General features: G+C 45.2%; 1 protein-coding gene across 10 annotated transcripts in view; it reads left to right on the top strand.

Annotated features, from left to right (window-relative positions):
• Positions 1 to 22350, top strand: part of LOC110515443 (DNA-binding protein SATB1) — a 55979-nt gene extending 33629 nt beyond the window's left edge. For 6 of the 10 annotated variants that reach the window (XM_036973209.1, XM_036973230.1, XM_036973220.1 and 3 more), the window contains 6 exons: positions 556 to 783; positions 2711 to 2782; positions 3214 to 3444; positions 18385 to 18594; positions 18781 to 18822; positions 20266 to 22350. In XM_036973209.1, coding sequence (XP_036829104.1) covers positions 556 to 783; positions 2711 to 2782; positions 3214 to 3444; positions 18385 to 18594; positions 18781 to 18822; positions 20266 to 20862 — 1380 coding nt within the window. In that variant the 3' untranslated portion in view covers positions 20863 to 22350. Of the gene's footprint in view, positions 1 to 555; positions 784 to 2707; positions 2783 to 3213; positions 3445 to 18384; positions 18595 to 18780; positions 18823 to 20265 lie in introns of all 10 variants that reach the window. The other 4 variants (XM_036973201.1, XM_036973239.1, XM_036973192.1 and 1 more) reach the window with 3 other exon arrangements.
• Positions 22351 to 22587: the final 237 nt, after the last annotated feature.

The raw sequence follows: 22587 nt of genomic DNA, 5'->3' as shown, positions 1-22587 counted from the left end.
GCATCTCTCTCTCTCTCTCTCTCTCCCTCTCTCTCTCTCTCCCTCTCTCTATCTCTCTCCCGCTCCCTCTCCCTCTCCCTCTCCCTCTCTCTCTCTCTCTCCCTCTCTCTCTCTCTCTCTCTCTCTCCCTCTCTCTCTCGCTCTCTCCCTCTCTCTATCTCTCTCCCGCTCCCTCTCCCTCTCCCTCTCTCTCTCTCTCTCTCCCTCTCCCTCTCTCTCTCTCTCTCTCTCTCTCTCTCTCTCTCTCTCTCTCCCTCTCTCTCTCTCTCTCTCTCTCTCTATCTCTCTCCCGCTCCCTCTCCCTCTCCCTCTCCCTCTCTCTCTCTCTCTCCCTCTCTCTCTCTCTCTCTCTCTCTCTCTCTCTCTCTCTCTCTCTCTCCCTCTCTCTCTCTCTCCCTCTCTCTATCTCTCTCCCGCTCCCTCTCCCTCTCCCTCTCTCTCTCTCTCTCCCTCTCTCTCTCTCCCTCTCTCTCTCGCTCTCTCCCTCTCTCTCTCGCTCTCTCTCTCTCTCGCTCTCTCTCTTGTTCTCTCTCGCTCTCCCACTCTTCCTCTCAGGGCCTGTTGTCTGAGATCCTGCGTAAAGAGGAGGATCCTAAGACGGCCAGCCAGTCTCTGCTGGTCAACTTGCGGGCCATGCAGAACTTCCTGCAGCTGCCCGAGGCCGAGCGAGACCGTATCTACCAGGACGAGAGGGAAAGGAGCCTAACGGCTGCCTCGGCCATGGGGCCTGCGCCACTCATCAGCACCCCGCCCACCCGGCCAGTGCAGGTATGGAACGAACAGGCAAGCACACAGACAGAGCAGCGTGGACACAAACCCACGAACAAACGCATTTATTTTGACCTTAAGTTGTACAGCAAGTGCCACTACCCACCCCACTCTTAAAATAGGAAGCAACTCAATGACGACAAGTTCTGTGGATTAGTGAATCTCCCCCAGTCTGTCAGTCAGTCACTTCCTCATTCAACTGCCTGACCACCAGCTCTCCACTGTCTCTCCCACAATCAAAGTCCTTTATTGGACAGGTATGTGGCAACTTTTCCACTTAAGCACATTTTGAGTGCGGTCGAGTGTGTCTGGGGCGGAGAGAGCCAGACAAAGACCTCCTCTGTTCAGCCTCAGACTAAAGACTGCCTTTTATTTGGGAGAGTGAGAATGTCCCTGTGCCACCCATTGGCCAAACAGGGAGGCCCTTTTTACTGCATGGCCAGATCGCAGTGGCCGTCCTTTCAAAACTGGAAGGAAAGGGAAGAATCAGACTCTGAACCAGTGGTTTTAAACTTGGAAAAGGACACTTTGCAGTTCACAGGTCTTCCTCAACAGTCAGTTGGCTGTGAAAGCTGGACATGGAAAAAGGGAGAGAGAGCCGATAGAGGGAGAGAGACAGACACAGAGAGGGAGACAGAGTGAGAGAGAAAGCGAGAGAGAGATGACCCTCGCACAACGACACATTGACCAGACTCGACCATGTTTCTGCTATCAGACATACCTCTGTTCAGGCCCTAATTCTGTTTACTTCAGTGTCGTCCATTTCAAACATGTGGATCAGGAGGTGCACACACCTTTCTGGATTGAATAATTGTGTTAGTCAAATTCCAGGGATTTCAGTTTGTATTCTAAAGGCATCATTTTATGGGGCAGTACAGGACACACAGACCTTGTAGTTTTGTTATAACCGGTTGATTCTAGATAGGTCACATCTAAACTTCCACCATTTACTATACCGTTTTTTACTTCTTGCTGAACATGAAACATCACGGTATTATATGATCATCAGCCGTAATATGCATTTTTCTATTCTTCCCTTCACATATGACTGAGTCCTATCATGGTAGGACTAGCCCTGGCCTGGACATATGCCAGACTCCCACTGACAGCTCCTAGAGAGTATTAAGTAATGCATTGGGAGATTTAGCCACATAAATCAGTCAGGGTGGCAATTGAGCAGAGACAGGGAGGCTTTTATAGGCCTCCTAAAAAATGATGTGGAGGTATGTTTCTCATGTGTGCCCATGGGTGGCTCCAGTGCCCTCACCAGTCTCTGCATGTCCAAGGCTTAGCAATTAGAGCTACTAAGGAAAATGTTGGTAGTCAATACACACACTGACACCCCTCGCCTACTGAGTCATAAATGGTTAAAAAATATGCCCAGGAATCTTAAGACATTCCAGTTTACCACACATTTTGGGTCCATTATCTTTTCATAACCTCCAAAATGGCTGTTAAATGTCTAGACATATGCGTTAAACATTTATTTTAGATTTGTACTGATTGTTTTGGGCAAGTTTGTAAACTGATAAGATTAATACTGAGTAATGAAATTATTGCCTACACGTAACAAAAATATTTGAAAAAATATAGTATTCACACAAGTTTTAAAAGGATTTCCTCTGGACTTTGCATATGAATGACAACAAGCCACGGAATGATGTTGATTCAATTCCATGTGTCTCTCTGCAATCTGATTTCTGATCAGTTTAGCTTCATCAATGAGACTGCAGTGTACTAACGTTGTCATTGCACATGTAATATACTACCTTTGTGTTGATACAGCCTAACAATTTGTTGTTGTGTGTGTGTGTGCATGTGGGTGTGCGCGTGTGTGTGTGTGTGTGTGTGCGTGTGTGTGTGCGTGTGTGTGTGTGTGTGTGTGGTTAAATCCCTTTTCTGAGGGTGGAACTAAACAAACATGTCTCTGTTGCCCCAGCAGCCCAGGAGAGAAGACTGTAACAACGTCAGACCTGAGGACTGGAACCCCAGAATCCCTGTGGGCATCTCTCCTGTAAGAAAACACAACAATGAACCATCTCTTTGTGACACTTTCACCCTTACTGTACTGTATCAATAACATTGTTATTCATGGTTATCGTAATAATGTATGTTGTGGCATTTTATGTAAATAGTAGCATGATTTGTTCGTATCACTTTTAGAAATTAGAATTTTAGCATGAAGTATTTAGTTATAAATGTAATAGCTTATTAATAAGTAATTCAATGAATAAAAACAAATGTATTAATAGTTCATCAATTGTTTATTAATGCTTGTTCATAAACGTCATTATAAAGTGTTACCAATATGTTTTCTTATATATTCTTATATATGTTAAGTGAAGTTAATTAGAGAAATTATGAAATGTATGAAATAATTGAATCTGAACTTGTCTCCCATGTTTTAAACATAGTTCTCTTTCCCTCCTTTATCTACCTGGACAGATCCCCGAATCCAGAAAACCCGGCAGCATCACCTTGTTTTCCAACCCTTTTGCTGACACTCCTTACCCTGGCCAGGTGAAGGCCTCTCCGCTCCCCAGCGAGTGGAACGGCAAGACGGAGAGCTGCATCCTCAACATCAACTCCTCCATCTATGACGAGATCCAGCAGGAGATGAAGAGGGCCAAGGTTTCCCAGGCTCTGTTTGCCAAGGTGGCCGCCTCCAAGAGTCAGGTACCATGTAACGACCATGACTCTGGTTGCCATTTTTGTACACACAACATACAATTCTAGGCCAGAGACCAATAAGAGCACTATTTTGGTACAGACACACAGACCTGCAGAACAACACCACACACAATAAGTATTATTTTCCACTGTGCCACGAAGTAGAAGAGGGTTAACTGAGAAACTGGTATCATTTCTGTGAGAAATTGGCACTCAACATTTAAACAAAATATAGAACAAAAGAATGTCTCAGGCGATATTATTGAGAACGTATGTTATTAAACTATTAGTTACAGTTCTGTGGATGTTCCAGCTTCAAATATAATGCACACATCAATATTTACAGAGCTAATATTTTCATTTCATGCCTGGACTTGTCGTGGAGACATTTTGGCTCCTTCCCAGTGTGGTTGATGAAACATTAGAAAACAAAAGAATAAAACACGATATAAAACCAGATCTGGAGACATTCACCAGTTAGGGGGTTCAAAAACTGAAGCGCCACATTGTGCAACTCTCCTCTCTTCTCCGACTGTTGATTTATCGCCATAATGACATATGTCTCCTTTATTGTGGGTTTAGCGAACAGCAGACAGTGTTTCAACACAAAACAAACCTGTTTATATTAGCTGTGCTCTGAATGACTCTCAGCTAAAGCGGAGCCTGTTATCTCGCCCAGGGAACAACCCACTCGTTGAATACCGGCTTGTGTGAGCAAAATTACCATCAGTTTAACTCTTATTAAAACTAATTAAAGAAATGCGGAGCAAGCCGTTATTATTAAAGGTTTGATATATCGGTGGAGTTGAAAATGTTTCCACAATTGTTACTTGATGAAGAAAGAGAAAATAGATTAAACAGGGGCCAAATTATCTGGAAATATCTGTGGAGGTTGTTTTTTTCCGCTGATTGCGATGATTATAGGGCCAGATACCTTTGTTTTAGCAAATTGCAGTTTGATGCACAAACCATTGTTTTTGTTCAGGAGTTCAAAGACTTTTTGGAAGAGAGGAGAGGAGAGAAGAGGGGGAGAAAAAATATATTTTCTCAGATTATCATTTGTGAGTGAACAGGTTTCCACTGTCTTTCCCCTCTCCTCTCTCTCTCTCTCTCTCTCTCTCTCTCTCTCTCTCTCTCTCTCTCTCTCTCTCTCTCTCTCTCTCTCTCTCTCTCTCTCTCCTCTCCTAAGTTTCTCTCTCGTCTCCCTGCTTCACCATTCATGGCGATGGAGGCGGAGGGTGTGAATGTGAATTGAGCAGCAGATAAGAAGTGTGCTAATTATGCCTGTGAAAGGGGGCCTGGGAGAGCACTTATCTCTGGCTCTATCTCGTAATGGGCGCTCCCCGGGCAGCTGGTGCCCCTCCCGGCCCAGGCCCACACCACCACCGGGGGCAGTGGCGGCTCCACTCCGCACCAGGCCCAGACTCAGAACCAGAGACCCAGGCCCAGGCTCTGCACTTTAGCCCAGTGGGGGTTGCTGGTGCTGGGGTTGGAGGGCGAGGGAGTGAGGAGCTGGTGGTGGTGGATGGTGGTTAGGGGTGGTGGTGAAGGAAGGGTCCATCTATTGGGGTGCAGACTGGCAGGAGAAACGGGGGTTTGGGGGCGGGGGAGGCTCAGCCTCGATACGGAGGCTGGCACATGCGTGTCTGATTGGTGTGCCATGCCTCCTCTTCCCACTGCCACCCCGGCACAGTGCAGGAATTCTCGGTGGTCGCACGCTCGCATGTATGCAGCCCACCACCCTGAAAGAGCTGGCGAATGTTGGGGGATTGGAGGACAGGAGAGCTTGGCTCAGGCAGCTATTGTGTGTGTCTGTGTGTGTGTTTGTCTCGTCTAGTCCTGCCACTGTGAAAGATAGATAGAGCGAGGAGAGGAGGGGAAAGGAGGAGCGGGGAGAAGAGGGGAGGAGATCTGAGAAGGGGAGCAGGGGGCTGTAGAATGGGAGAGGGTGGTAGCAGTGGTGGTCCCCTGAGTGGGAGAGCTCTAAGCAGGAGTTTAGAGATTGGCTTACACTCCAGTGTGTGAGATTGGCTTACACTGTGTGTGTGTGTGTGTGTGTGTGTGTGTGTGTGTGTGTGTGTGTGTGTGTGTGTGTGTGTGTGTGTGTGTGTGTGTGTGTGTGTGTGTGTGTGTGTGTGTGTGTGTGTGTGGTGTGCATGGGTGTGTTGTGTGGGGGATGGGGTTTGGAACACAGCCATCCCGTCCCCTCTCAGGGCTCGTAACCACAGCAGACCTCTCTTTCTGCCAGTCTTTAACTGGTAGGTCTCTCTCTCATATTCACAGTAGCATTTCAATTACCTTTTTAACCTCAACATTTTGGGTGCAGTGAGTAAGTACAATTGAAAATCTCTATTCCGCTGCTGGTTGGCATCAAGTTCAGTCATGCAGCCTACAGGATATCTTGAGACTGCAGCCTATTTTAATTCATTTGTACAGCTATACATTACATTAAGATAGAGTCCAGTAACCCTTCATATTTCATTTGTATCAAATTTAATTCTTATCAAATTCAAAGTAGAGCCAACATTCAGCTGTGGGAGATGTGCTGTATACTAGTTTGAGCAGGTTGTTAGAGGGTAACTATAGTATTGAGGTAGCCTTTGTTGATGATGTAGCCTATTGGTTTGAAGCCAGCCACAGGAGACAATGCCGCCAGAATCCTCAGCTAGCATTAGGAGACGCCCCTTTAGTTATAGCTTTCGGAGAGATGGACGCTAGATTTTGATGAGAGCCCTTGTTACTGCTAACAAAGCTGCACCGGTAGAGGTGGTGGCTAGGTAGCTATCTGTTTTAGCTAGTGAAATGGAGGCTATCCGTATTGGCTAGGCTAACAGAGAGGGTGTTTCGCTAGCTGTATGTTGTTGGCTGCTAAAGGAGCGGAAGCTAGCGATGGGTGGCTAGCGGTGGGAGGCTAGCCGTGGGGAGCCACTGTCATGGCTTTGGTGTCTAAACTGCCTGACACACATCCTGAGAGGGAGCTGTGATTGTCTGTATCAGAGTCCCTGCTGTCACACAACAAGCGATCCGGGAGCTCCTGCGCCACAGGGCTAGCTCTCATACCCCCCAACACACACACACACACAGAGTGACCAGTGGAATACAAAAAAGAAACGCCACCACCAAGTGCCTATCTCTCTCTCCCTCTCTGTCACTCGTTCTCTCTCTCTCCCCTGGAAGAGGCTACGCTAATTAGCCAGGCTCTAATGAGACAGAATGGCACTGATCTGGTCTGCCGCTGCGCCACCGGGGTGGGGGGGGGTGGGGGGGGGTTGGTGCAGGGGGGGCTGGTGTGTGCCATCTGTCACCCTGCGCCCGCCTGGCACGGAGCTCTCCGGGGGGGAGGGGGGGGGGGGAGGACACTGACTGCCTAGCTGGTCTGGAATGGAAAGGTGGAGAGTGGGAGAGAGAGAGAGGGGAGGAGGAGGGTGGTGGAATTACTGGACCTGCCCCCCCGCCTATAATTTCTGAAATGATTCATATCCTGGGTTAGTGGAATCTGTGTTGTTGTTTTTGACTGGGACAGCTTGAGCGCTGTACATCCATCCCACTCATATGGCCCAACCACCTCCTTAATACTCATGCATGGACCCCTCTCATCCTACCAAACCTGTCAATCAATTCTCACCAGAAATGTTGGGTTCCTCTCTCTGCTGAGTCTAAAGGGCAGATGTTACGGGAGATGATATTTGGAACGTAGACTCACTGCTTTGTCAGAATTTAATAATATCTGATCTTCTGAAGCAGGAAGCGCCTAGGGAGAAACTGGGCTTGACCACCTACACCATGAGTCATGAACCTAAAGATAAAAAATGTGAGGGGTTTATAACTTGAGTCTTTTTCCTTCATGGATAATATGACTGTGGTGTTGTTATAGGGCTGATCCAGAGTGAAGTTATAAATCACCTCCCAAAGTTTCACTTCTGTTTCTGTGGTGTAACGGCCAACAGAATATCTCCATTGTTTGTTTACAGACTCCGGATTTTCTCCCTGCGAAACTGAGGCAGATTAGAAATGAGAGAGCATCACCAAAAGGGAAATAAAGGCCATGACTGTTTATTAATTGATTTATTTATTTATCCGGTTGCTTGGTTATTAGGTTGCCAGGGAAACGGTGGCAGATCTTCTATATTATTAAAGAGACAATTTCTTGAACCGGAGACCCAGATGTCTGAATAATTAATTTAGTGTATGAATTATGTTGCAAAAGGCAGTTCCTCCTCTTCCCTCTGAAATTAGCATTTTTGTAATTGTTTAATGGACAGAGCAATCCCCACCAGCATCTAACCCACTGCCTCTCATTTCATCAACCACCTCTAACCCCCCCCCCCCACTGAGCATGCATATACCTCACTACTGTACTACTCAACTGTCTGGTTCTCTCTCTCTCTCACTCTCTCTCTCTCTCTCTCTCTCTCTCTCTCTCTCTCATTCACACACCCTCTCTCTCTCTCTCTCTCTCTCTCTCTCTCTCATTCACACACCCTCTCTCTCTCTCTCTCTCACTCTCTCTCTCTCTCTCTCTCTCTCTCGCTCTCATTCACACCCCCTCTCTCTCTCTCTCTCTCTCTCTCTCTCTCTCTCTCATTCACACACCCTCTCTCTCTCTCTCCCTCTCTCTCTCTCTCATTCACCCCCCCCCTCTCTCTCTCTCTCTCATTCACACACCCTCTCTCTCTCTCTCTCTCTCTCTCTCTCTCTCATTCATACACCCTCTCTCTCTCTCTCCTCTCTGCCCTTTTGCCCAACTCCATCACACCTACTGTACCTACCTCTATCCCCACATTCCACTCCCCGACATTTGCCCCCTGCTGTCCGAAGTCTTAGGTAGATCTCACCCTCCACGCCCCCGTTGCTTCTCCTTTCCAGGCTGGGCTAACAGTGTGGGGAGAGCCTCGCTCCAGCTCCAGCCCTTTCCCACTATCTCCTCTGACAGACCACACAGGGCTTGTTCTGAGGCCCATTCTGGCTAATCTGATCAGGCAGGCAAATACGCCGGGAAAAGCGCTTTAATGATCCCCCTAATTACCTCAAGTCAATACCAACTGTATTATTAGACTCAGGGAAAATATTCCATTAGGGTGCCCCCTGTGGGAGTCCCCCCCGTGCACACCGATGTCACGCGCCGCGCGCCCCCACGCTTGTAATTAATTTTATTTACACACGCAGGAATGCACAAGGTCGCACCTGCAGCCCGGAGCCGCCCGACTCGGCCCGCCTAATCAGATCTGTCATAATTACCATTCTGCATGCTTCTGACACACGCCGGGAAATATTTCAATTTAACTACAGCCACTAGCTCCGGCAGATGCAGTATGGGGATGTGTGTGTGTGTGTGTGTGTGTGTGTGTGTGTGTGTGTGTGTGTGTGTGTGAGAGAGAGAGAGAAAGAGAGGGGAATTGCATGGGGAGACATTAGGACCTATTCGAGTGCTTGTGTACTCCCGCTTTCTATTTTTCTCTCTCTCTCGCTCTCTCACTCTCTCTCTCTCTCTCTCGCTCTCTCTCTCTCCTTCTACTTGTTTCTCTTCAGACCCTGTCTCTCTCCTCTCTCTTACTACGCACATGATGCCACAAAGTAGACTTCTCACACTGTATAGCTATGACTTTCCACATCAGTTCTCATTTCATACAGAGGGTTAAGACGTCCCTCACATCTCATACATATCATTCATTGAGACCCTATTTGGAGATTTGAACAAATGTAACAGTCCCTTCCATCTGAAAGCAGACTTGTAGACCAATTACAGATACGGCTTTAGCTGACATACACAATTTGCAGGTTTTCTGCTATTTTAATCCATAATTCACTAAGATCAGCCATGATTTATCAGCTTAATTATGCTCTGATATTAGCAATTAAACTCCAGCTTTGAATTAAATATCAATCAAGTGCTTATAATTGATGGAATAACACTCCACGTAGGTGATTGGTGTGTTCCTTGTTCAGGTGCTGCTTAGCTCTGAAACTTTCTTCTTCTCTCTTCCTCTTTTGTGAGTTGGTGGTCCTTTGTGCATTCATTCACTCTCTTACTTGTTCTCCTGTTTCTGTAGCTGCCTCAATGCTGTGGTAGACTCCATAGAAGATGTAAACTGAGGGATACTATAATGTTGCAGAGATTTTTACTGGACTCTCTCTCTGTTATTTAATAGTTCTCAAAACTGGAATAGCTTGATATATTTTTTCCACAGTCAACTGAACATGCCTCCTAATGTTTGACAAAGAGACCCGGCATACAACATAGTGTTTGGTTTGTCATTTTGTAGCCTGGCAGAGCAGAGCACAGATATGTCAAGTTCTGTATTTGAGGATTTGGACATTTTTATTTGCCTGCTCTGGCCGTTTTAGGAATTCATACTGTGACATTCTGTGACGATGAACCGATTGCCATTGTTCTGAGAGTAAATGCTGAGAAAGAGAACGTTTCCTGCACAATCATGCTTTCACTCCGCAGCATATGTGCAATGGAGATTTTCGAGTCTGCTATTGTTGACAACTGGCACATTGTGATGCGAGAGGGCATGACCTTTCACTCGGTAAACGCTGATATCACATGTTTCCCAGCTGGTGTCTTTGACATCATATACCTTAGTCTGAAATGTGTCGGTCAAGACTTCCCATGTTGCAATTTGAAAATGAATGCAGGGAAACAGGTTGCCTTGTTTGTTTCAGATTGAGCAGATGTGGGTATGTATGCATACTCTACTCTTGACACTCCTGCAAAAGGGGTCAGGTAACCAATCTGGCAACCGATTCGAAGAAATTCCACTTTGACAAAACATTAATGCATGTTTTTATGTAGCTACAGGTTAAACTCTGTATAAATGTCCAAAATAAGGCATTTAAATAACAGATTACATTGTATTCTGTTGAGCAATATGTTTCCTACTTAGGATTCACAATTTGACTGGGTTGTTTTGTGTACAAATCCTTCAACACAAATCATCACTTTTAATTTGTTGTTTCTAAAGAGTGTTAATTGATAGATTTGTTCTACAGTACAAATGCTCGTGGACAGTCAGGCCCCAGTCCAATGAGTTCTATTGCAGGGAGTCAGATGGTTGAGTAATGAACAGTCAAAAGTATTACCGTGTATTTCGATGTGTAGACCAATCCCCTGCAGGATCAACGAGTAAAGCCCAGGACCTGGTGTAAATAATGCAGTGGTGCACATAGACATCTGCGTGCGCTCTTTCACAGTTCACTCTACTTGTGTTACCAATTACTTCAGGTGAATCTTGAAAACAATCACAAAACATAATAGCTGTATACTTACATTGAGGAGTTTTCCACAACAGTCACGGCCTTCATCAATAAGTGCATACAGTGCCTTCGGGAAAGTATTCAGGTCCCTTGGATGTTTTCCACATTTTATTACGTTACAGCCTTATGTGCTTAGGGTCATTATCCTGTAGGAAGGTGAACCTTCGCCCCAGTCTGAGGTCTTCAGCGGTCTGGAGCAGATTTTTATCAAGGATCTCTCTGTACTTTGCTCCGTTCATCTTTGCCTCAATCCTGACTAGTTTCCCAGTTCCTGCCGCTGAAAAACATCCCCACAGCATGATGATGCCACCACCATGTTTCACTGTTGGGATGGTGCCAGGTTTCCTCCAGACGTGAAGCTTGGCATTCAGGCCAAATAGTTCAATTTTGGTTTGATCAGACCAGAGAATCTTGTTTCTCGTGGTCTGAGAGTCTTTTGGAAAACTCCAAACGGGCTGTCATGTGCCTTTTACTGAGGAGTGGCTTCTGTCTGGCCACTCTACCATAAAAGCCTGATTGGTGGCGTGCTGCAGAGATGGTTGTCCTTCTGGAATGTTCTCCCAGCTTCACAGAGGAAATCTAGAGCTCTGTCAGAGTAACCATCAGGTCCTTGGTCACCTCCTTGACCTAGGCCCTTCTCCCCCGACTGCTCAGTTTGGCCGGGTGGACAGCTCTAGGAAGCCCAGGGTGTCTTGGGGACCTTCAATGCTGCAGACATTTTTTTGTTACCCTTCTCCAGATCTGTGCCTCGACACAGTCCTATCTCAGAGCTCTATGGACAATTTCTTCAATCTCACGGCTTGGTTTTTGCTCTGACATGCACTGTCAACTGTGGGACCTTATATAGACACGTGTGTGCCTTTCCAAAGACAATCCAATTAATTGAATTTACACAGGTGGACTCCAATCAAGTTGTAGAAACATGTCAAGGATGATCAATGGAAACAGGATGCACCTGAGCTCAATTTGGAGTCTCATAGCAAAGGATCTGAATACTTATGTAAATAAGGTATTTTTGGTTTGAAAAAATTATACATTTGCAAAAATGTTTAAAAACATGTTTTTGCTTTGCCATTACGGGGTATTGTGTGTAGATTGCTGAGGATTTGTTTTAAATGTAATCCATTTTAGAATAAGGCTGTAATGTAACAAAATGTGGAAAAAGTCAAGGGGTCTGAAAACTTTCCGAAGGTACTGTAGACAATGTCATCCCCACAGTTACTATAAGAACATATCCAAAGCAAAAACCAGGCAATACCTACTGGGCGAGAGCTACCGCTTACAAGAAACGGGACACGGACATGGACGCATGCAAGAAAGCCCGCTACGACCTCCGATGAGACATCAAACATGCAAAAGGACAATATAGGAGGAAGGTGGAATCCTATTACACTGGCTCCGATGCTCGTTGTGTGTGGCAGGACTTGCAGACGATAATGGACTGCAAAAGGAAACGCAGCCGTGAGTTGCCCAGCGATGCAGAACTCCCAAACAAGCTAAATGCCTTTTATGCTCGCTTCGAGGAATATAACACTGTGCCTTGCGTGAAAGTTGCTGTTTTTCCGGATGACTGTGCGATCTCGCTCTCCGTGGCCGATGTGAGAAAAACGTTTAAACAGGTTAACAATCACAAGGCCGCCGGGCCAGACAGAATACCAGGGCGCATGCGCAGACCAGCTGGCAAGTGTCTTCTCTGACATTTTTAATCTCTCCTTGTCCCAGTTTGTAATCCCAACATGTTTCAAACTGACCACCATTGTCCCTTTTCCCAAGAGCTCTAAAGTAACCTGCCTAAATGACGATTGTTCTGTTGCACTCACATCTGTAGTTATGAAGTGCTTTGAAAGGCTAGTCATAACACACATCAACACCATTATCCCAGACACCCTACACCCACTCCAATTCACATATCGCCCCAAAAGGTCCATAGAGGATGCAATCTCAATTGTACTTCACACTGCCCTCTCCCACCTGGACAAGAGGGGAAATAACTATGTGAGAATTCTGTTCATAGACTACAGCTCAGCGTTCAACACCATAGTCCCCTCCAAGCTCATCACCAAGCTTGGGATCCAGGGAATGAACCCCTCCCTCTGCAACTGGATCCTGGACTGCCTGATGGGCCGGCCCCCAGGTGAGGAGGGTAGGCAACAACACATCTGCCACGCTGACCCTCAATACGGGGGATCCTCAGGTGTACGTGCTTAGTCCCCTCCTGTACTCCTTGTTCACCCATGACTGCATGGCCACTCACGACTCCAACACCATCATCAAGTTTTCTGACAACCCGACGGTGGAAGACCTGATCACCGACTGGCTGCATCACCGCCTGGTATGGCAAATGCACCGCCCTTGACCGCTATGCCCTACAGAGGGTGGTGCGTACAGCCCAGTTCATCACTGGGTCCGAGCTCCCTGCAATCCATGACCTCTATATCAGGCAGTGTCAGAGGAAGGCCCGAAAAACTGCCAAAGACTCCAGCCACCCAAGCCATAGACCGCCCGGCAACCAGGCTCTGAGACAGCATCTACCCCCAAGCCAAAGACTGCTAAATAGTCAATGAATGATACCTGAACTATCTGCACTGACCCTACGCACACTCACTAGACGATATATACACCCTAATTGACACTCCCACACAAAAACCACACACATTCACGTACACTACATACGTACACACACACACATAACAAATACACGCATTCCGACACAACACACACACACACACTTTTATATTCATCATATGGTGCTGCTACTCTGTTCTTTATTTTAGTCTTATTATTATCTATCCTGATGCCTAGTCACTTTACCCTGCCTTCATGTACATATCTACCTCAAATACCTTAATATTATCTATCCTGATGCCTAGTCACTTTACCCTGCCTTCATGTACATATCTACCTCAAATACCTTAATATTATCTATCCTGATGTCTAGTGACTTTACCCCGCCTTCATGTACATATCTACCTCAAATACCTTAATATTATCTATCCTGATGTTTAGTGACTTTACCCTGCCTTCATGTACATATCTACCTCAAATACCTTAATATTATCTATCCTGATGTCTAGTCACTTTACCCTGCCTTCATGTACATATCTACCTCAAATACCTTAATATTATCTATCCTGATGTCTAGTGACTTTACCCCGCCTTCATGTACATATCTACCTCAAATACCTCATACCTCTGCACAATGATCTGGTACTGCTACTTCCTGTATATAGCTCCACAGTGATCTGGTACTGCTACTTCCTGTATATAGCTCCACAGTGATCTGGTACTGCTACTTCCTGTATATAGTTCCACATTGATCTGGTACTGCTACTTCCTGTATATAGCTCAACAGTGATCTGGTACTGCTACTTCCTGTATATAGCTCCACAGTGATATGGTACTGCTACTTCCTGTATATAGCTTCATTCTTGTGTATTTTATTCCTTGTGTTACTATTTTATTTTATTATTATTTTTAAACTCGACGCATGTGACAAATACTATTTGATTTGATTTGACTTATTTGTACTACTTACTGTACTTATTTGCTTCAAAATCTTTACTCATTGTTTTATTATGGAATGAGTGAGATGGGTAGAAGGCATCCCAACTCTAGTCAGCTCTGGGAATGCATGCTAAGAGTGTAGGATTTTTCAGGATGGCCACATGGTAGCTAGACCTCCAATTCTCCCGGGGAAGAATAGTTGAGTTCAATTAAGGGCCTCGACCCCATTTCCTCCTCGTTCCCACCCCTCTCTTCTCTCCACGCCAAAGACTATTTGAATAGGCGCTCGAACCTGCCTTATTTGCATATTCAGATTTCCTTACACACACAAAACATTGGGTCTGTTTTCCACAGTAAATTTTTTATTATTGTTGTGGGAGATTCACATATTCCAGAGCATCAAGCAGGTCGGCATTTCCCGTCAACAGATGGGCATGGCGCCGTATTTACAACCCAGTGCACGTAACTGTGTGGGGTGAACTCGCTCTAAGGTGCACGCTCTTGCAGAGGAGAAACAGGTTTGAACATACTGTGTTATCAGCTGCATTTATCTGCATAGCATTGTCTGCTAGTGGAGCTGGGCCCTATGCCAGGTTCAAGGAGGGAAAGACAATAATGCTTTGTCTCTCCTACTTTTTATTTCTCTCTCCCTCTCGGACACAGAGATGTGAGTCTGGCTCTCTGCAGCTTTCTGCAGCTCTCAATCCCTCCTCTGACAAGTTCCACAAGTCCAGCCACAGCAATGGATTGCAATCTTTTTCTCCCAACTGTCACAGGTTTTTTTTTGTTTCCCCCTCCCGTAAAATATGTTTTGCTTCTACAAGGTCAAATGTGCTTTTGTTTCAGAGTAGACAATGATTGTATAAAGCACCATATTCAATTTGATTGTGTTATAATCCCCCTCCCCCCGTAACAAAAAGAGAATCAGAGTTGGTCGACATCTGCCGGCTTATTTTTCAGTGGTGGACTGATGGGGCTGATAATGACCAAATGAGATTAGAGATAGGTGTTGGCCCTGCCGTGTGACTGTGGAGGCAGGCCTCTCTATCTCTCTATCTCTGTCTTTTCCATACAGGGTTTCACAGCAGGGTGTTATTTATTGATGCAGTAGTGTGCGTCCATGTTGTGGAGGGGGAAGGGAGGGAGGGGAAGGGAAGAGGGGTGAATACCGGGCTGTTCCCTGACAGAGCAGGCCTATGCTCTCATTGGCAGCTTGTGACTGCTGCAGACACACACAAACATGGTACGGTGTGCCGCTGCATAGTTGGGTGAATCTTGCGCATGAATTCAGCCATTGTGTTCGGAGCGAAATAAATCAGAGTGCCTGGTTGCTATTTATACTGTGCTATACAATGGGAGCTCTGCTGGGCTGCGTGAGGCCTGCTGCTGAGGAGTTTACTACTCTGTCATTCTGCACCTCTTCGCCCCCTCAGCCCGTGTGCTGACGGTCAGATTGGACGAAAAAACAGGCAGGGTGGTCACTCTCCTCACCGCTCCATTCTCCATGCTAATCATTATGAATAATACATTTTTATTTATAGAGAGCTCTTCACTAACTCTGAGAGAGTTCGAGGTAGTTCAGAATTGGTGAGCAGTGTAAGTACGGCGTATCCAAGCACTGTTGTTAGGGGGGAAATGAACAATGTGGAGGTAGTACACAGAGCAACAGAGAGGTTTGGTTCTTATTGAAAGTTCCTGTTTCAACACAGTAACACAACATGCATTGTGCAGCCAACTCAATAACTATTACACCAATTGATGCCGCTTTTACATTTCTGCTAAAGCTTTGAAAGTCTGCACAATTTCAAGTGGAAGTTGAAACAATGGTTAAGTCATAGATATTACGGTAAACTGGAACACCATTTTAGATTTTTCCACCACGTCACATTGTCATTGTGATTATTAGACAGAAATCCTCACTCCAAATGAAGTTTTCACATCACTTTTTTTTTGACCGAAACCAAGTTTTTTTCCCCCTGAGTTTGCTGGCAAGAGAGCCAAGTGCCACCTCCTCTGACCAGCTCTCCCACCTCTCTTTCTCCCCTCAATGCTTCTGCCAGGCCTGTGGAAGCAATGCAATTAGACAAACACAAACACAACTTCAGCTCTTTAAACCCCCAGGGAAAATGCTGACTGTCCACTTGTGTGAGGACAACTAAGGGAAGCTGCCATTTTGACATTAGCTACAATTTTGTGATAATTTTACCAGTTTCTGCGGGGAAAAAATGTAAACTTCTCTGCGTCAAACGTCCTTTACTTTAGTCGTAGAACATTCTATCAACAAGTTTTCATCAAAATATAAATAGCATTGTGACAACATATTAAGAATGTACCTCTTGTTTTTACTGTAGTTATTTTTAACTAGCTAGTTAACTAGCTAGTTAATTAACTAGCTAGTTAATTTATGTGAGGACCTACTATGGGGTTCATGTTGGCCTTTTGTTTGACTGACTTTAGTACTTTGGGTTTAATCCTGCTAGTTTGGGGAGTGTTTGAGTTGGATTACTTCATCGTGCCTTGGTAGTGAGGTTCAGTTCTGTCTCTGAAGAGGCGGGGTGGCATGTGGGGGCGAAAAGAGGGGTGTTCCTCAATACCGAATCAGCGGGAACCAACAGACATCAGAGTGGTAACGCGGTCCAAATCCCTCTGCATGCAAATTAAAAAAGGAAACAATAAACGTGGCAGAAGAACAAGGTGGGCACGCAGTCTTTAGGTCCCTTCTACCCCTCTCTCTCTTTTTCTCTCTTTCACTCTCTCTCTCTCCCTGTCCTTCTTTCTCTCTTTCTCTCTTCCTTGGTCTGTCCCCCTCTTTCTCCCTCCCTTGCTCCCAGCTTTCTCCAAAACCCTCCTGGGTTTGATGTGGCTTAGGGGAGGAGTTGGAACAGGGGACAACAGAAATGCTGAGTTATCTCTTGCATGCAGTGTGGTGGTGTGGCTCTGCCCCTGTATGTGTTTGTGTTTGTGTGTGTGTTTGTGTGTGTGTGTGTGTGTGTGTGTGTGTGTGTGTGTGTGTGTGTGTGTGTGTGTGTGTGTGTGTGTGTGTGTGTGTGTGTGTGTGTGTGTGTGTGTGTGTGTGTGTGTGTGTGTGTGTGTGTGTGTGTGCGCGCGCAGTGTAATCCTGTGGAAATGAAAGGTGCTGCCGCACACTGGCTGGGAGATTACAGTACTGCTCTGTCACGCTGCCAGGACAGACTACCGGCTGAACAGCTTCATCGCTCTCCCTTCTCTCCTCTTTAACTCCCTCTCCCTCTTTCTCCCTCTTTCTCTCTCTCACACACACACTCACATTCTCACCCTCCCTAAATGAAGCTGCTTTCCCTCCTTCCCTCCCTCCTTCTGCCTTCTCACCCATTACAGCTCTCTTTCAGCCACGGTCATTTAAAATTCCCCATTTTTCAGTCTGTTTCTCTTCCCTTCTCTCTCTCTCTCTCTCTCTCTCTCTCTCTCTCTCTCTCTCTCTCTCTCTCTCTCTCTCTCTCTCTCTCTCTCTCTCTCTCTCTCTCTATCTTGCGCTCTCTCTCTCTCTCTCTCGCTCTCTCCCTCTCCCTCTCGCTCTCTCTCTCTCCCTCTCTCTCTCTCTCTCTCTCTCTCTCTCCCTCGTTCTCTACTCTTCATCTCACACTATTTTCTCTCACCCTCTGCTTCAGTTCTGTCATGGTGATCACCCCCCTGCCCTCACACGGCCTAGTTGAGTTCCCTCCACATCCAGCGCTGTATAACTGAGTCACAGGACCTCATCACAGAGCTCCATCGACGGGCTCCGTCTCTACTGTACTGTACCGCTCAGCTGCACCCACACAGTCACACACACAAGCTGCCTTTGACTGTGGCTTCTCAGATACATGCCCTGTGTAAATTAATGTGTAACTACAGTCCTCTCTCTCATGGCCCTCTGCTGGGCTAGAGTATAATGTGTCATGCGAACTGTTAAATGGGTCCTTCAATTTATGCTACATACTATGAATATATTACATACATGTGTATGTTGTCATACCTAATGGTCACAGAATGTGTTCTTCTGCTGCCTTTGGAATTGTATTATATTGGCATGTTACAGGAATGGGCTAAAAGTTATAGCTACGGGTATAATCTCCGCCCCTGGTTAGGGTTTCTTTATGTGTGAGTACAGCAGTTGAAGTGGAGGGTTAGGCTAAACCTCTCCGTTGTTTCCTTTCGGTAAAGGGCTGGCTGTGTGAGCTTCTGCGTTGGAAGGAGGACCCCAGCCCAGAGAACCGTACGCTGTGGGAGAACCTGTCCATGATTCGCCGCTTCCTGAGCTTGGCCCAGGGGGAGCGTGACGCCATCTACGAACAGGAGAGCACGGCCGGCCAGCAGCAGCACCACGCCGACCGACCCCCGCACTTGATGCACATGTCCACTGACCCCATGCAGGTGAGGAGCCAATGACGTGCACATTAATAAAAACACACCCGCACACAAGCGCATAAATACACATAGACATGTACACACACATTTACACACACACGTACCAATGTGCAGTGGACACGCATACACATCCATTGAAGATGAGAGGAGATACACAAGCACAAACACCAACTTTGATGTCTGTACCCACAGAACCCAAATCTGATGTATATGTCCCACACAGATCCACTACAGGTGAGAGAGAGAATTTATATTCTATCATTTATGTTGTGATTTCAAATAAGCAACCAGTATTATCCCTTAGTTTACATTGTAATTATCTGGTGTTCGTAAAAACCAGCAGTAATGGAACATTTCTACAAATTAGCTCTATATTAATCACAAACAGAGTAACAGTCAAAATGTTTGTTTTTAATGAAATACTTTTTAAAGTTACTTTTACCTTAAGTTTTCTTTTTAAAAAGGCAGCTTGCAAATGAACACAAAAACCTGAGACTCACGTTAAACTTTTAAAATTGTGAATTATTAACATCAATACTTATATTAAACATAGTGGCAGCTGAATGGCTGATTGATCAGTTATTTTGTTAGCCAGAAACATATGGCCAGTCCCATACAAAACCACCAGTGTAGGAATACCATAATCAGATTTTTCTCATCGAGCCTAATATCAGATTAAAAAAGTGAAAAAAATGTACCAATTTGGGATACTTCGCAGAAAAGTTAACCGCTAATGAAATAGAAATGATTTGGCTTCCAGTAAAATGTTTCAGTTCTGTAATGCATAGAGGAACTACTGACACTTCATAATACTTATTGGTGTTGGCGTTGATCCTCTGTCAACCCAGGTCAGTCGACTGATTAAAAAGCTTGTTCTCAAGAGAGACCTGTTGCAAAACAGTGACGCACAGATGTGGAGAGAAGCCGGCACTCATTGGCTAACCTTCCCTTATTAAAGCTCCCTATATGTGTGTTGTAGTGTAAAATGGGATCTTTGAGTGAAGATGTGCAGCTGGCTGATAAGCTATTTGTAAAGTGCTGTGTTTTCTAAACTTCATTACCAAACTCCAATTGGAGTGTGTCTGACTCAGGGGGAAAATAACTGTTGCGTGTTCAATAGAGAGCACGAGTTGCCCACTCAACCCTCCCTCCACTCAAACAATGAGACATTTTAGGAGTAATGTGTAATGTGTTTACACTAGCGGGATACTGACGGCAAAGCAAAGCCATCGTTAGCATTCTCACACACATGGCAATCGGCGGCGATCGCGTTTTGAATTGTACACACATTGAGTTTGTTTATCGCGGTCTGGCAATATCATTTGAATGGGGTCTGATAAGCTTGACAGTACTAATCAGAAAGGACAGTTTCCGTGTGAATTCCCAGCATCTCAGTGTCTTTGTACGTGTTTGTGTGTGTGTGTGTGCGTGCAGGTTTGTATGTGAGTACTGGTGCCTCTACCCCACAATGAAAGAGACAATTTCCGCATGAAAAAAGAATCCCAAGAACTGATTACATTCAATAAGATATCGCATGGAAATTCCTCCAGCGGAGCCTGTTCTGTACACAGTGGGCCCATTCTACACAACTCAATTGAGTTGAATTAAGTCGCCGATAAGTGTTCACTGATAACATCCTGCCTCTTGTTTCCCCCCACCCTCCTTTTCCCACCACAGTCTCAGACCCATCAACCGCCCCAGCAACAGCAGCAGCACCAGCCCCCCATGTCCCTCCAGCACCCCTCCCAGCCTCCACTGTCCCAGCAGCCCATGCAACAGCAGCAGCAGCAACCACCCATGGGCCCCCGGCTTCCCCCTCGTCAGCCCTCCACCGCCTCCCCGGCAGAGACAGAGGACCAGGCCCGCGGCGGCGGGGGCACCAAGGCTCGCTCCGGCGGGGGCAAGATCTCCCAAGAGGCCCTAGGCATTCTGCAAAGCTTCATCCAGGACGTGGGGATGTACCCAGACGAGGAGGCCATCCACACCCTGTCGGCCCAGCTGGACCTGCCCAAGCTCACCATCATCAAGTTCTTCCAGAACCAGCGCTTCTACGTCAACCACCCGGCCAAGCCGCCCAAGGAACCCAGCAACAGCAGTAGCAGCAGCCCGGCCTTCGAGGAGGAGCTGTCGGACTTCAGGGAGGGCAGTGCCGAGCTGCTGAAGGAGCTGGAAGAGAGCACACAGACCAACAGCACCATCTTCTCCATCAAGATTGAGGAGCACCTGGCCCGCTCCGAGGCCCTTTCAGAATCTGACCACGAGACCAAGGAGTAGAGAGAGCGTTCCCCTGTCTGAACACTGCTGAAAGAGTAGTGCGACTGTACACACAGAGACTGAAATCAATGCTGAAGGGTAATGGTCTGGCTAGCGCAGTGCGACCACTGCGAGAGTAAAGAGTAGTGGTTTTATCAATGCAGAGTCTGGACTCTATGCGTACGAGTAGTATTTATATATCAATGCAGACTGAAAGGCTACGCAACGCTAGCATTCTCACACTGGAACCCCCCCATTTCCACAGACTACAGTAATACGAATACGTATTGCTTTTTCTGATTTTGTAAAACTTGTATTATTCACTGTAAAGACTGATGCATCATTCAAATAACCTGCACAAAAAATTATTCTAAGTATGTTGCCGTGGATATTTGCTGACTGCACTTAATGTCTGTTGTTTTACACTGATTTCCTTTCTTTTTGAGCTACTGATAATATAATAAGAAGCCCCCATGGAGTTTGATAGGACTTTGATAGGTGTTTACGTATGTGGTGTTAACTGGATTTTTTTTAAATGCATATTAAATCGAGGACCAAGTGGATGACAAGGCCTTAATGATGAGGTACTAAGTCTGGAAGCCTGCTGGCAAATTAGTTATTCTTTGAAAATGCGGAAAAACATGACGGTGATTACGGATCACTCAAACTCTGGAATGCAAACCGCACCCCAGGTGTGTCGCCGAGAATAGCTCAATCGTTACATATTATTTGTTAGGAAGAAATATAAATATATATATAGACATTATATTAACTGTAAAAAAATCAAATAAAAAAATACAGTCTTAAAGAAACTATGCCAATAAATGCCTTGTACTATATGGCACTGCCGATTAGATTATTTTGCAAAACCTTTGTCACTGTACTTTCTGAATCAGCCACACAGTTTAAAAATGTGAATCACAAACTCTGTTTTTTGTTGTCTTCTACATTATTTATTTGCAGTTCATGCAGTGTTTCTGATGTAATTACTTTTTGGGGAAAGTTTGTTACATAGCCTTTTTATTTTATTTCAATGATCCTTTTCTATTTATAAATGTAATTTTGATGGGCAGTAAAAACAAAAAGTGTCTTAACGTTTTAAATGGACAATGTGCTTTAAAGGTTGCCTATAAAAGTGCTGTATGTCAAGCAACTCATGCTACAAGCTTCACAATTAATGTTGTATGCAATTTTTACTATCATGCAAATAAGCTTAGGTAAATTACTAACCTATAGAACATCTTAGAGAGAAAAACATATGCAATCTGTGTGAATATCGATGTCTGCAATGTGTCTTCCTTTGGTTAACAATCCAATTCAAGCTATTCCTGTATAAATATCCTGTATAAAAAAAGTGTTTCTTTTTTATGAGTTTATTTCAATGAGAACACCAGTTATTTTGTTACAACTGACTGTTTTATAAGTGTTTCTCGGTTTCTTTATGCAGAAATTGTCTAACTAGGAGTGGTTCTTTATTGTTAATTACACAATTAAACTGTTTGTATTGTACCCCAGATTCTTGCCATTCATGTGACCACTCTACTTGCACCTGTAGAAGAAGATTTCACTTACCATATTCAACAGTATGTATCAACATATAACGACTTTTCAGTCAAATTAGTTCATTTTTTATCCTAAAAAGTGTAATACTTCTAAGTATCACAATTTATATTTGTCCTTTTTTTATTTCTATGCAAAAGTTAACACTTTTAACAATATGTGCATATCCAATACCTTTGAAAAACA

The sequence above is a fragment of the Oncorhynchus mykiss genome, chromosome 3 (assembly GCF_013265735.2).
Source record: "Oncorhynchus mykiss isolate Arlee chromosome 3, USDA_OmykA_1.1, whole genome shotgun sequence".
Taxonomy (NCBI): domain Eukaryota; kingdom Metazoa; phylum Chordata; class Actinopteri; order Salmoniformes; family Salmonidae; genus Oncorhynchus; species Oncorhynchus mykiss.
This window is presented reverse-complemented; position numbering and strand designations above follow the sequence as displayed.